At 37.5% G+C, this 12,829-nt stretch overlaps 2 protein-coding genes across 4 annotated transcripts; both read left to right on the top strand.

The window, feature by feature from the left end:
* The first annotated feature begins 257 nt into the window (after positions 1-257).
* Positions 258-3,684, top strand: LOC107669487 (transmembrane protein 106B-like). 3 transcript variants are annotated; one of them, XM_016461734.1, is made up of 9 exons: positions 258-436; positions 986-1,029; positions 1,154-1,318; positions 1,458-1,521; positions 1,643-1,796; positions 1,900-2,040; positions 2,177-2,220; positions 2,375-2,428; positions 3,478-3,684. In XM_016461734.1, the coding sequence occupies exons 3-9, from the start codon at positions 1,195-1,197 to the stop codon at positions 3,590-3,592; spliced, it is 696 nt and encodes a 231-aa protein (XP_016317220.1). In that variant the 5' UTR covers positions 258-436; positions 986-1,029; positions 1,154-1,194; the 3' UTR covers positions 3,593-3,684. The 3 variants fall into 3 exon arrangements, with proteins under 3 accessions (XP_016317220.1, XP_016317218.1, XP_016317219.1); XM_016461732.1 differs by lacking the exon at positions 986-1,029 and having other exon boundaries at positions 1,191-1,318; XM_016461733.1 differs by lacking the exon at positions 986-1,029.
* A 2,570-nt stretch (positions 3,685-6,254) lies between these two features.
* On the top strand, positions 6,255-8,306 carry LOC107669489 (ADP-ribosylation factor-like protein 4D). The gene is made up of 2 exons (XM_016461737.1): positions 6,255-6,338; positions 7,059-8,306. Exon 2 carries the CDS (start codon positions 7,186-7,188, stop codon positions 7,786-7,788), a length of 603 nt encoding a protein of 200 aa, XP_016317223.1. The 5' UTR covers positions 6,255-6,338; positions 7,059-7,185; the 3' UTR covers positions 7,789-8,306.
* The last annotated feature ends 4,523 nt before the right edge of the window (positions 8,307-12,829 follow it).

The following is a 12,829-nucleotide window of genomic DNA, read 5'->3' as shown; positions in this document are numbered from 1 at the left end:
ATATTGTATGGTGTACTGGAAGAAGAAGATCTAATAGGAGTCCTTTAGGATTTTTTGGTTTAGAAAATAAATATATTTCACTTCTCTTTTAACATTCTCAATTAGCTAATTTTCTTTCTTCACACAACACATTTTGAAAACATCTACAAAGGCTTGACATTATTTCCAATATAATCATTTGAAAGTATGCAATTCCCTGCAAAATGCTGTTGTCTCTAACGATTGTCCATAAACGCAGTATTGATTCTGAGCAGCAGATGGCGACAGCTGAAGAGAATCAAAGAGGGAAGTAGCTGAGTGCGCACTCGAGAGTTCATGCACGAGTCTTGAAGGAAAGTTGCGTGTGGTGTCTAATATAACTTACGAAACAAATGACATTACTCTGCGGGAAACAGTAAATCGAGATATCAAACAAGAATGTTTCGATGAATTCACGGTAGGTGGAAAATCATTTAGTAATGTTATGACACGAGAATATGTGTCATGACGTTGGTTAAGGAAAGTGACATTAATTCACCCAGTCTTTTGTGATTTAAAACAGCCAAACCGGTCTGACACTGAGGTTGAGTGTACACTTGTTCCTCTCTTAAAATGGTGTTAGTTTTACGTATTATGACTTTGTTTTAAACGCATAAATGTTGCCTATCTAGACGCGTTTGGAGTCAGCTTGAATGGTTACAAATGCTTTCTAGGCGAGCACAGCTCACTTCATCAGTTGTTTTGCGGTTTTACAGCTTGACGAAATTAACTTAGCTAACTGTAAATAAATTTAACATTTCATCACCTTTATCATAGTCGTTATTGTTTGTAACGTTGGGTTATATATACTATATAAAAATTCTAAATGTTTGCACTAATGTCACGGAAACTGTGCCATTTAAGGTCTTTGATCAAATTATGAAACTTTAATACATAATGATCTTTGGAGTTTTATTGTTGTGGAGCTTTATTGTTCATTTGGGGCCATTTTACTGTAGTTTTACAGTGTGACCTACAATGGATGTTCTGGAGACAGTTTGGTTCATTACTGTAATGTATAACTAGAACAATACACTCGCTTTCACCCTAACTTTAAGTAAAAGACTTTCTTTGCAATTACGTACCTACTTACAACAGACAAATCTTAGTGAAGCTCTCTTACTGTTTATCGTAGGTCTTTAGTTTTGACCCTTCATCTTCTGGAAATACAGCATTATGTCCCAGAATAAAAATGGAGAGAAGCGGAGGCTTTCCAAATGGTTGGACTATGGCAGCATCAATGGAGAAGGACAGACGGATCCATGTCTCACCTGCCAGGGCACAGGACGCATCCCGAGAGGCAAGTTTCAGTGATTCTGTTGACATGAAGTAACTGTATTTACTCATTTTCTTATTATTGGTTGCAAATAACATTTCATTTGTAGTTTTGGCTTTTAACACTCACCCTTATTCTGTCGATCTTATCTTGACATCCTCAGGTCAGGAAAACCAACTTGTGGCAGTCATTCCTTGCAGCGACCAAAGACTGAAACCTCACCACACGTCAGTATCACTATGACAAGTAGACTATACTTCTTTAATTTTCAGTTTCAGGGATTAAAAAATGTTCTTTGTAATGTCAGTTTTCTCAAAATGATGTACAACATGGTTTTATGTCCCACAGGAAACTGTATGTGTTTATATCAGTGGGGCTTTGCCTCTTGCTCTGCTCCCTGATCTTGTTTTTCCTCTTCCCACGGAGTATGGATATGTCATCTGTAGAACTAAAATCATCTATGGTCTATTTCACTCCAGATACAGTAAAAATGGTGATCACGGTAAGCGAGTATAAAGAACACATTAAGATTTGCCTGATGAATTGCAGTGTATTTATTTTTGTATAAAACTTGTAATCCTCTGTCCATATTATCCATTCTTCAGCACAAAATGAACCTTACCAACCAAAACTTTGTCGGTATCACAGCTAATAATCTTAGTGTGCAATCATTCATTTTCGAGACGGTGGTTGGCAACAACAAGTTGCCCGATGTCACCATACTGCCTCCTCGATCACAGAAAACGGTAAAACTTTATGCAAACTTATATAACATAAATGCGTTACAAAAGGCATCTGAAATCTAGGAAGAAATTTTTCTTTAAAGTTTCTAATCCTCACAATCAACACAAATCTAAAATAAAGATGTCATTCATCTTTCAGATTAAAGTTATAGCTGACATTGTTATTGATGACTCTGGCCTTAAGTAAGTCATACTTCAATCAATATCTATGTCTTATCAATAAGGTCTTTTAATCATGTACTGTTTTCCATTATAATCCCAATGTATATGACATCATGAACTCTCAAATACACACAATATACTTAAAAACTTTCATTAATGTCTGTTCCTTTCACAGTAATTACTGCAAGTCACATTCCTTTCAGATTCACACCTTATTCTTGCATTTGCAGTAAGTATTCATCTTTATCTTATCAAAGTATGCAGCTTTATTTTATTTTTGTTAGCATGCTATTTGACTGAATCACTGAACACTGGTCAGCATTTGTTGACGTATTGTATCTCTAATGCTATTCACTATCAGCATTTATTCAACAAAAGACTTGTATTTCAATCCACGTGTAATGTTAAATCATGTTTGACAGAACTGTCAGCAGTCACTGATATTGTACATTGCCATATAGAGGGGCTGGACAAAATAAAACTACAGCTAGTTCTACAGCTAGTAACAGTCTGTATTCCATGTAAAGTTAAATATTTAAATAAATAATATCTAGCCACTAGATCTGTTGAATCTTACTGATACATTATAGGAACAGGTTAAGCAAGTTTACATTTAGTCACTGCAGTCGGTCTAAAGAAATATGCAGCGATGTTCATCTAGGCATGACACATGCTTGTAATCATGACTGACGTCACATACAATTGCTTGTGCTTGTCAGTGTTGGTTCTCATGCAGGGGGATGAAGACCACTAGGGGGCCTCAACAACCTAGAAATTTGCAGAGGCTCCCTAACCACTGTTTTAGACCTCACAAGCACAAGTTATTGTATTCATGTACCATGAAATGTTCTCTAGAGATCAGTTTTTGTTTCAAGGAACTCAGACTAGCCTAAGCTGAAATACTGAAGTTTTTGTAAAAATCCTTACAACTCAAATTTGTCATAGGTCATGACACAGAAATGGTCACAGTGGTTAAACCAAGTGAGATGTTGTTTTTTCCCCGACTGTCAGTCATGTGAACTTTGGTCTATATTGAAATTTTTTATAGGTTATAAAGTGCATGACATAAAATAATACACGCCATAGTAAAATATATAAACTACTGTTCAAGTTGGGGTCATTTTAAAGCCACTCCTTTCTGTTTTATTCATGTTATTTCATGTGATTTTCAGCAGGCATTACTCCAGTCTTCAGTGTCACATGATCCTTCAGAAATCATTCTAATATGCTAATTTGATGCTTATATTTTTATTATAAAATTGTTTGTTTTCTTCACAGACTGACAATCAAAGTCTCCTACCTGTCCCATTCAGAGCAGATGTCTACAGATGCCTATGAGTATATTGACTGTGGAGTGAATTCAACTATACCTCATCATTTTCCTCTGCTTTGAGACAAAACCATTGCCAATGTATGGCCATGAATGCTGATGTTATAATAATCAGAATAGGCTGCTTTCAAAAAGATTGCCATTTTATGTTATAGTTTATATATATATATATATATATATATATATGTAGTATAGTTTACTACAGTTCATTTAAATGGTTTTTGACTATAATGATAGTAACATATGATACAATGTAAATATCACTGGAACCATGAATGTGCATTGTTAACGTAGACCACTTTTCTTGTATGTCGATTTGTTAATTAGTGTTTACATGATATAAATGTGTTAAAATTTGCACAACACGAAATTGCACATTAAATGACCTGCATTTTATTTGTTGAGAATTCTTGAGCAAATCCAACCAGAACTGTTAGACACCTGGTTCTGTTTTAATTAGGATTATTAAACCCAACAATAAAGTCTGGTTTTTCGATGAAATACACCTTGATATAGGAGTTGGTGCTATCCAGTGGTCTGGCCTTCATCTTCACCATTGCTGGGAATACTGCAGAGACTAGAGCAAATGAAGCACACATGTAGATGCTGCGTTTTCTGGATCGTCTCCACATTATAAGCTCTTAATTATTCACTGTGATATTATACATTGCCATATAGTCAAAATAGTAAAGTTAAATATTTAAATAGATAATGCCCACCACTGGAATTGTTTAATCTCACTGATACATTATAGAAACGAGTTACACATGTTTAAATTTAACCACTGCAATCTCTCTAAAAATTATGCGGTTATGTACTCACCGTGTATCTTTTGTTCATCTTGTCATGACACTTGCAAATGCATTGCTTGTCAGCCTCTAAAGAACACAAATAATATGTTTACACTGATCAGGATGCCATATTTTGTTAATTTTGTTTTTTAATCATTCAAATTCAGTCAACTCTAAAGTGGTGACTCTATGTTCTCAAAGATATGCAATGACCTGTTATTTTGAGCAGCTTTACCTTGAGACTCACTGGACACTGCAGGTTCACAGAGTGTCATAGGTGCCGTAGACTCTTCTTTCTTTTTATCTTGGTTGCCTGCCTAAAAAAGCAATAAAAATCCAAGCTATATATATGAAAAATATATTACAATTGAATATATATATACAATTAGGATTTTTAACATGGGCACCTGCATAACTCTAGCAGATAATCTGCGGTCCAGCAGCTGCTGACGGCGACGGGCCTCCCAGTGCATGGCTGACATGTTACACCACCCGCTGGCCTGTAAAAGAGACCAAGTCAATGAGAAGTAACCTGAGACCATTTCCTGATTAATGAAATTCAAACCCAGATGCTGAGATGTTTCCTTTGTCATGATTACACTCATAAAGAAATAAACACTGAACTGATTTCTTAGCTGCTCATAAATGTTGACACTACAGGTCAGAATTGACATAGGCAGTAGCCTATATGCAATAAGGTAAACAAACCATTCATAATGTAATAATGCAGTTTTAGAATTGTAGTGTAACATTTGTTAGTCTTGACCTGTGCCATTCATCTAGTGAAAGATGCCTGATACCGTTACAACACATATGTATGTAACGGGCAAAGTAAAAGCATGCAACAAACAGTTTGTCCTAATTTAAGACAAACTACACTAAATAATATAAGTTCTTAACAAAATGCCAAGAAAAGCTCATTTGCAGAGCAGTGGACACAATTTACCAAGTCCTGATGTTCTGCAGATCCACACCGAACTCTGCGTCCGAGGACGACTTTGCTGGTTTCCTAGCAACGTTCAGTAATCGCTCACAACGTGCTGACGAAACACAGCCCGACTGTAGCGCATGTTACGTCATTTCATTGTTTATTTTTAGTACTTTAAATGACAAACATTCAATAAAACACTCTTAAAATTAGCAGAGTTGATTGAAAAGTCTGTAATACCACCTAACTTACATTTCGTTCACAGCCTTTTGTCAAATTATTTGACGCCTGTAGCCGGTTGGCTATAAAACACAAAACGCATTTAAAGTATATATATTTTTAAAGTGTAAATCTTTAAAAACGTGATTTATGACTCCTTTTGATGTACCGTCTGCTTCTGATTCAAACAGCATTCAGCATTTTAGCACATTGTGACGAACTACTGCTGAAACGTTAAAACGTCATTGCAACTTATATGTAACTTATATTAAAACCACAAAGTTTTTTTCGTGCTCTGCAGGCACAGGCAAAAAGTTACAATATCTCCGAGTTGGTAGTGTTCAAAGTATATTTTTGTGAGGTCTAAATCTATAAAAACGTGATTTTTGACTTCTGTAGATGCACTTTCTGATGCAAATAGCATAAGCATTTTAGCGCATTGTGACAAACTTATGTGGTTACTGAAACGCTGTTTGAAACGTTATTGCAAAAATACATTAAAAGCCCAAACTTTTTTCGCACTCGGCATGCACAGACAAAACAAGATACAAGATCCCCGACATGGTAGTTTCGATGCCTCCGGCTCGCCACAGAGAGGTGCTGTTCGGGCAGGAAACAAACACGACTTGACATCGGATATCTCGCCGGTACAGAACGGTACAGGACGGTACTGGCGCCGATCAATCAAACGCTAGAGGGAGCAGCGAGGGAGGGATGAGGGGCTCGTCTGACGTCACTTGTGGGGATTGTTGTTCTAGAGCTTGTGCGCTCAGCTCCACTTTCATATCTGGGGTCACTGGTATCGGAGGGAAGAGGGACTCTGGAAAAATGATCATTGTTTTGAGTCGTTTGGATAACTTTTTAATAATAGGTAAGTGATGTAACGTTAAATGTTCACATAATTTTACAAGCGAGGTTTTCGTTCTCAAGTATGTGCTGAATTTACTCGACAAAGCTGTTTTTGATTTTAACTTGCAGTCTGTAATATTTTTCATGCTTTTTCTTAAGTTGTTTCGAATAGGATTTTACTATTTCAACTTTAAATGCTCTAAGGTACCAGATTTCATAGTTTTGACAGTTGTGGTAATATTACTTAAACGTTGACATACCCAAAATTTCCATTTAAACTATATGCGTAAAAATCAGGTGCAGTATAGAAAATGATAATATCCATGTTTAAATCGGGTTCTCTCAATTTTGTTAGAAACTATCTGATAAGACAACATCTAATGTTGATATCTGTCTCCTAAATAGGTAAAATAAAGATAAAGATAAAATTGTCTTAAAAAAAAAATCTATTTCTGTTTTGACTGTTAAGAGGATTTGGTGCTGCAAATAAGCATACAGAGCAACCTCTAGGCTCTCAATTACAGACTTTACCTTTTTTTTTTGGTTAATTTTAATTTGAACTTTTCAGTGAGCTATTGTTAATATGACACCAAAGCCTTTTTACTAATTTAATTTAGAGATTTTTTTTATCATATAGAACAAAATACTTTTTGTCTGCTTTTGCTCTAAGGCAAATCTGGCTAAGTTGTAAATAACTTCCATATCTGTGACGATAATCAACTTTTGTTTTCTCTTTAATTAGGGTCCACACGGTGCCTCCGATCTTACAGCACCTCTGTCTGTCTGCAGTACCTTTGAAGTAGGCGCAGATGCCAAACACTTAGACAAATCTACTTCTCCTTACAAGAGGGTGCGAAAACCAAGTTGCCATGGGAAACCAGTTGACAGAGATTGCCCCCAATACACCGTTCCTGCCTAACTTCCAGTCCCTCCACGTTGTGGTCATTGGTTTGGACTCTGCAGGCAAAACCTCGCTTCTCTACAGACTGAAGCTGAAGGAATTTGTTGAAACTATCCCAACCAAGGGATTTAACACTGAGAAGATTAAAGTTCCTGTGGGAAATGGCCGTGCCATTACCTTCCAGGTGTGGGACGTGGGTGGTCAGGAGAAGCTTCGGCCTTTGTGGAAGTCCTACACGCGGCGCACGGACGGCATGGTCTTTGTTGTGGACTCCACGGAGGTGGAGCGCATGGAGGAGGCTAAGGTGGAGCTGCACAAGATCACACGCACGTCAGAGAACCAAGGAGTGCCAGTGTTGGTGTTGGCTAACAAACAGGACCTTCCAGTCGCGCTGCCTGTTTCTGACGTGGAGAAGGTTTTGGCTGTACATGAACTGAGTGCCTCCACCCTGCACCATGTGCAAGGATGCAGTGCGGTCGACGGGCAGGGCTTACAGCCGGGTTTGGAAAAACTGTATGAAATGATCCTCAAACGAAAGAAAATGGTGAAGCACAGCAAGAAAAAAAGATGAGCTGAACAGGACAGCATATTTGCGAAGCTCCCCGGTTGTCGGATTTTGCATCGAATCCCTGAATGAAGGAAATGCTCCAGATGGCCCAGTGGTCAGGAGAAAACAGATTTGACCTTTATGTGTCACACAGTATTGAACTGCTTTCTTCCATGCCTAGTAATTGCTGTGCAGCTCCCCTTTGTAATCAAGGAAAATGTGACAGCATTGATAGGCTGTAGTTTCAGCAGAATATAAGCCTACGTCCTTGCCTTTTTTCTTTTTTTCAAGCAAGAAAGAGACTAAATAATAGCTTGGCAACATTTTCACCAGACTTCAGACATAATTTTTTCTACAAACGTTAGGTTGATTGCCAGTGCCGATATAATAAAAGGCCATATAAATGTTCACACTATGCTAGTTGTGAAACTGAAGTCGAGATTCACTCTTCACAGATCTATATTTTAGTTTTGTTTTAACATGCTGTAAATAGTTTTTGTAATGCTGTAGAATGAATAAATTATAGACTGCTTTGACACAGTGTTTCAGAAGCCATATCTTTTATACCTGAGGCTGAATGGTATTTGCTGATATGATAATCATATTAATTATAATTTATTTGATGTTACCTGATCCTGCTCTGTATGTGCTGTTAGCCTAGAAAACATAAAATCACACTAATATATATGACATAAGCTTTTCATTCGCTGTGATGAAACAGAAAACAGCCCCTATTAAACTATTAATAGAGCAGCGCTCGTGATGATGTCATCTGTGTTCAGGGAGAGCATCCCACAGGAAATGCATTGATGCTGAAAGAACATTGTTTGATGTAACGTTGGTGTTATAGCCTAATTCGGAAGCTGAGCCTAGAAATGGGCGGAAGCAACATTATATCACATTTGCTGACACAATATACAAGATTTATTAAACCACCAAAGTGAGATGTATGTAAATAGAGTCGAAGGCACACAAAACGGACAGCGGGTGATAATTTTTAATGCTGCAGGGGCAAATCTAGTATTCTTTTGGGGTTTGCATTGTTTTAAGAGAGCAAATGGTTTTTGAATGTCCCGACCCCCACCAATGCACAGACAGACAAATCTATTTACTTTGCTATCAACTTCCCAGTGAAGCAGCTGCTTTGCTCTGACTGGATTAATTGGTGCTCTGGGTTTATTGCATGAGGAGACTGAAACAGGGCTGATTTATGAGATCACTGAATGTGGTAACTTAATCAGACCTCTAGGCCTCTGACAGGATGATATGTAACTTGCCATTTTGATAATTAGTTTAGGAATAAAATATTTGTAATACTATATAACTTGTGTGTTTTTCTAAACATTATATGTGTTACATTTCAGTGGCAGTGCCTATTTTTCCAAACAATGGACTAAAATAGACTGAAATTCATCCATCAATATCCAATATGCATCTGCTGTGCTGAAAGGGACACCACCAAGTTAAATGTTAAAGATTTTATTGATCTCAGTGGTCTACACCCTGCCTCCACCTCAGAAAACAGATGCTTGTCAAGGTTTCTGATCCACGACCTCTGGTTGTCAATACACCACGAGTATCATCACATGGGTGGAGCTCTGAAGACGAAGCCAAATGTCGTGACAGACCTGGTTTCAGTGGCATTTCGCCTAACTGGTTCTCTATGTTATCTTAAGAATGAGGCAAGTCACCCTGCTGAGCTGGTTAATTAAGAAGTGGCACTGTCCTCTTAAGCTGAAGACAAACAGTAATCCTCTCTGAGAAGCCGGATTTAGTTATGTAAATGTTTGTCTAAATATTTTATTATAATGAAGTGGATTTGACTCACACAAAAAACACAGTATTTTTAGGCTTAGATGTCCTTAAAAAGCATCAAGGCTCTGAAAAAGTCTTACTTAACAAAGAGCTGTTCCAAAGCATTCTAAATTGTTCATGTCCCCTCCAGTCAGCCATGCATGATGTCACGTTGGGTGAGATGAGCAGTCATTGATAATGCACTACTAGTGCACCACTAAACAAGCCCTGTGGAGTATTTCCATGCTCGCGCTTGCAGCCTCACCCAAACTATTAAGCCTTCAACTTTGCGCCCAACATTTATCTTTTGAGTAAATATGCTCCAGACCTTCACGGTGGAATTTTATCAGTGCAACTGATAACTCAAAGGCTGTTCCATGTGGATTTGTAAGCAGTGTTCAAATTACCAAAATTACCAAATCTTCCGGGTGCTCATTATTACGAAGAAAAAAACATGGGAATGCTAAGAAGGCATACAAAAAAAAAACAAAAATAAAAGATGTTTATTTACAGTGATGCTAGTTACAATCTGATGTTCTTCTGCTGCTTGAATCACTGGGTTATTAAACTGTGGCTTATGTGTAATAAAATCATTAAAAAAAAAACATTTGTCCCTAAATTTACCTGTAATAAAAAAAAACAAAAAACATTTTCTTTCTAAATGTATTGGAAATTTCTCCAAATTTATTTTAAAAAGGTAACACTTTTTATTTAGCAGTTATTTAGCAAAAATCTGTTCTTTTGAACCTTCTATTCATCAAAGAATACTTAAAATGATCACAGTTTCCACAAAAACATTAAGCAGCACAACTGTTTTCAACTGATTATAATAAGAAATGTTTCTTGAGCACCAAACCAACGATTTCTGAACGCTCATGCATGTGACACTGTAAAATGGAGTAATGGCTGCTGAAAATTTAGATTTGCCATCACAAGACTAAATTACATTTTAAAATATATAAAAATTGAAAAGAGTTATTTTAAATTCTAATAATATCCTACAATATTACTCTTTTTACTGCAGCCTTGGTGACCTAATTATCTTACCCACCCCAAAACCTTTGAATGGCAGTGTATATCTGTGGTAAGTAAATATTTTAATTGTGGTTATTAATAAATAAATAACTAGGGGGGCTTGGCCCCCTCTAACCCTACACATTATTTGAGCACCATAAATACAGAGGCTTAGACAGCATCTGAAATAAAACATGTCAAGGAATGATCCTTTGAAAACAACCCCTTTTTTCAAATCTGTCCAACAGATTGTCAATATGAAAAATCATTATTTAAGCACATCCCTTGACTATTGTGTCTAACGCCCTAAGGATCTGGATGTTGGTGAAATGTGCCATCGGCGTGTTTTTGACACGGACCCAAGTAAGGCAGGGGGAGCCTCTGGGATTATGAAAGGATTAAGAAGGGGAATCACAAGATGGCAGGTGCATGCTACAAACATGTCATCCATCACAGAGTGGTTCCCCACAGTATTGCCAGTCACTGTACAACCATTTATTCCAATCTAGAATGGAAATAGCTCTCTAAATGTAATTTACATACAAAACAACACCAATAGTTACAGTTTCCGTCATTATGTGCAGCTGCGAACGCACTCTATTTTTAAATCTGGTCTAGATCAGAGGACAATAACATCAAAAGCTGACATTCTGGCATGCAGTTTTGGCCTCATTCCGGCTGTAATTTCACACATCACAAAAAAAAGTGCACATAGGTGCTCGGGGAGCCCTTTCTGTGGAATAGCTGGCAAATCAAATGGCCCAGACGTTCTTATTTGTCACCTCAGCAACTGTGAGCGTGTAACCATGGGTGACCTCAGAGAGCTGCGCAGGACCTTTTAATTGCCTTTGTGACTGGGTATGTATTTCATGTGGGGGTGACAGAGGGGGCAGAGAGGGATATAGAGTATTAATGGCTACTGTGTCTCTTAAGATCTCCAAAACTCTTTATTGCTAAATGTAAAATTGTCTTGAAGACACCTCATGGGTCTGGAAGAGATTCAACGCAGTATGATTGTAAGACCGCCTCTCACACTGGGGGATGCGAATGTGTTTATCGTTTAACCATTGTTGTCAGGAGGCGGGGATCTCTCTAGCCAGCACTATTTTCCACAGGCTCATAAAGCTGCCACTGGGACTGAGATGAGAAAGCGTCATGGGGAGTGGGATTGCCGAGAACCAAACAGAGTCCCAGGGCAAGATAGCATGGGTCATAAATCTATACCCCAGCTCGAGACGTTTGCTGGGGAGCACACAGTTTCACTCTTTGGAGGTTGAAGAAAACACTCTGAAAAAGCGATATGTGATGGACTGGAATTTTAGTGGCTTGTGTCTATCTCTTCACAACTAAAACTGGGTCTTCATTAAGTTAAAATCTTATAAACACCTTTTTTGGGGGTAAAATGTCATGGGTGATGTTCCCAAATATCTAGGAAATGTTATTTATGTACTCCTATGCAGCATTGTTCTTAGTTGCCTGGTTTTGTAAGTGTGATTCATTAGGCAGGAGGCCCCACTATAATTATTGCCTTACATAAATACCAAAATGCTTGTGTCAAAGGTTTCATATAATTCACCAGTGGGCCTCTGAGCATTCAAAACACACCTCATTAATGTTGTAATACAAACCTCAATATGATTTGCTCCCGTGATCAACAAATAATGAAATGAAATGATAATTTCATCATGTTACATAGATGTTTTGCCCATTCTAAGAATGTATTGTGTTGATACTCTTTGTGCTTTACTGTAAAATCCTAGACATGTTAATCCTAAATATTGGAAAAGCACATGTTTGGTAATGCTGGTGTGGTGCACTGGGATCCTTAAGCAGCCTTCATCCAAGTCCAGGCAGGAAAAAAAAAAACGTTTTTATGTGTTTGTCAACAGTAGTTTCTCAGAGGTCTAGTGATCCTGTACCAGGATTACCCCAGTATCCCATCTGGCCAGACAGCTCTTGAGGATTAATGCAGCACTATCTGATCCACTGCTAAACTCAACAGCTGATTTATGTATTGCAGTGCTGTGGTTGTTAAGAGCGATTGAGAATTGATCTGCCTCTCTTTTGGTACACTGAAAATCCTGGAATGTAAACATTGAAATTAACAGAAAGTTTTAGAATCTCGAAAAAATAGGATTTAGAAATTAATTTCAAAGAACAAATAAATTAAGGTATTTCAGAGTGAGATCAGATGCAGAGCAGGTTTTTATAAGCATGCATGATTTATAGTAAACAGTACAACCTATGCCTCTTCTGC

The sequence above is a fragment of the Sinocyclocheilus anshuiensis genome, unplaced genomic scaffold (genome assembly GCF_001515605.1).
Source record: "Sinocyclocheilus anshuiensis isolate Anshui unplaced genomic scaffold, SAMN03320099.WGS_v1.1 scaffold252, whole genome shotgun sequence".
In the NCBI taxonomy this organism is placed as follows: domain Eukaryota; kingdom Metazoa; phylum Chordata; class Actinopteri; order Cypriniformes; family Cyprinidae; genus Sinocyclocheilus; species Sinocyclocheilus anshuiensis.
The sequence above is the reverse complement of the archived record's forward strand: the minus strand, read 5'-3'. Positions and strand labels throughout refer to the sequence as shown.

What these genes read in the sequence shown, in the direction of transcription:
- LOC107669487 (XM_016461732.1), top strand. An exon ending in AGACTGAAACCTCACCACAC is followed by an intron (nt 1,522 to 1,642) that starts GTCAGTATCACT and finishes TATGTCCCACAG; the next exon opens with GAAACTGTATGTGTTTATAT. An exon ending in ACCTTATTCTTGCATTTGCA is followed by an intron (nt 2,429 to 3,477) that starts GTAAGTATTCAT and finishes TTTTCTTCACAG; the next exon opens with ACTGACAATCAAAGTCTCCT.
- LOC107669489 (XM_016461737.1), top strand. Translation starts at nt 7,186, where the DNA reads ATGGGAAACCAGTTGACAGAGATTGCCCCCAATACACCGTTCCTGCCT.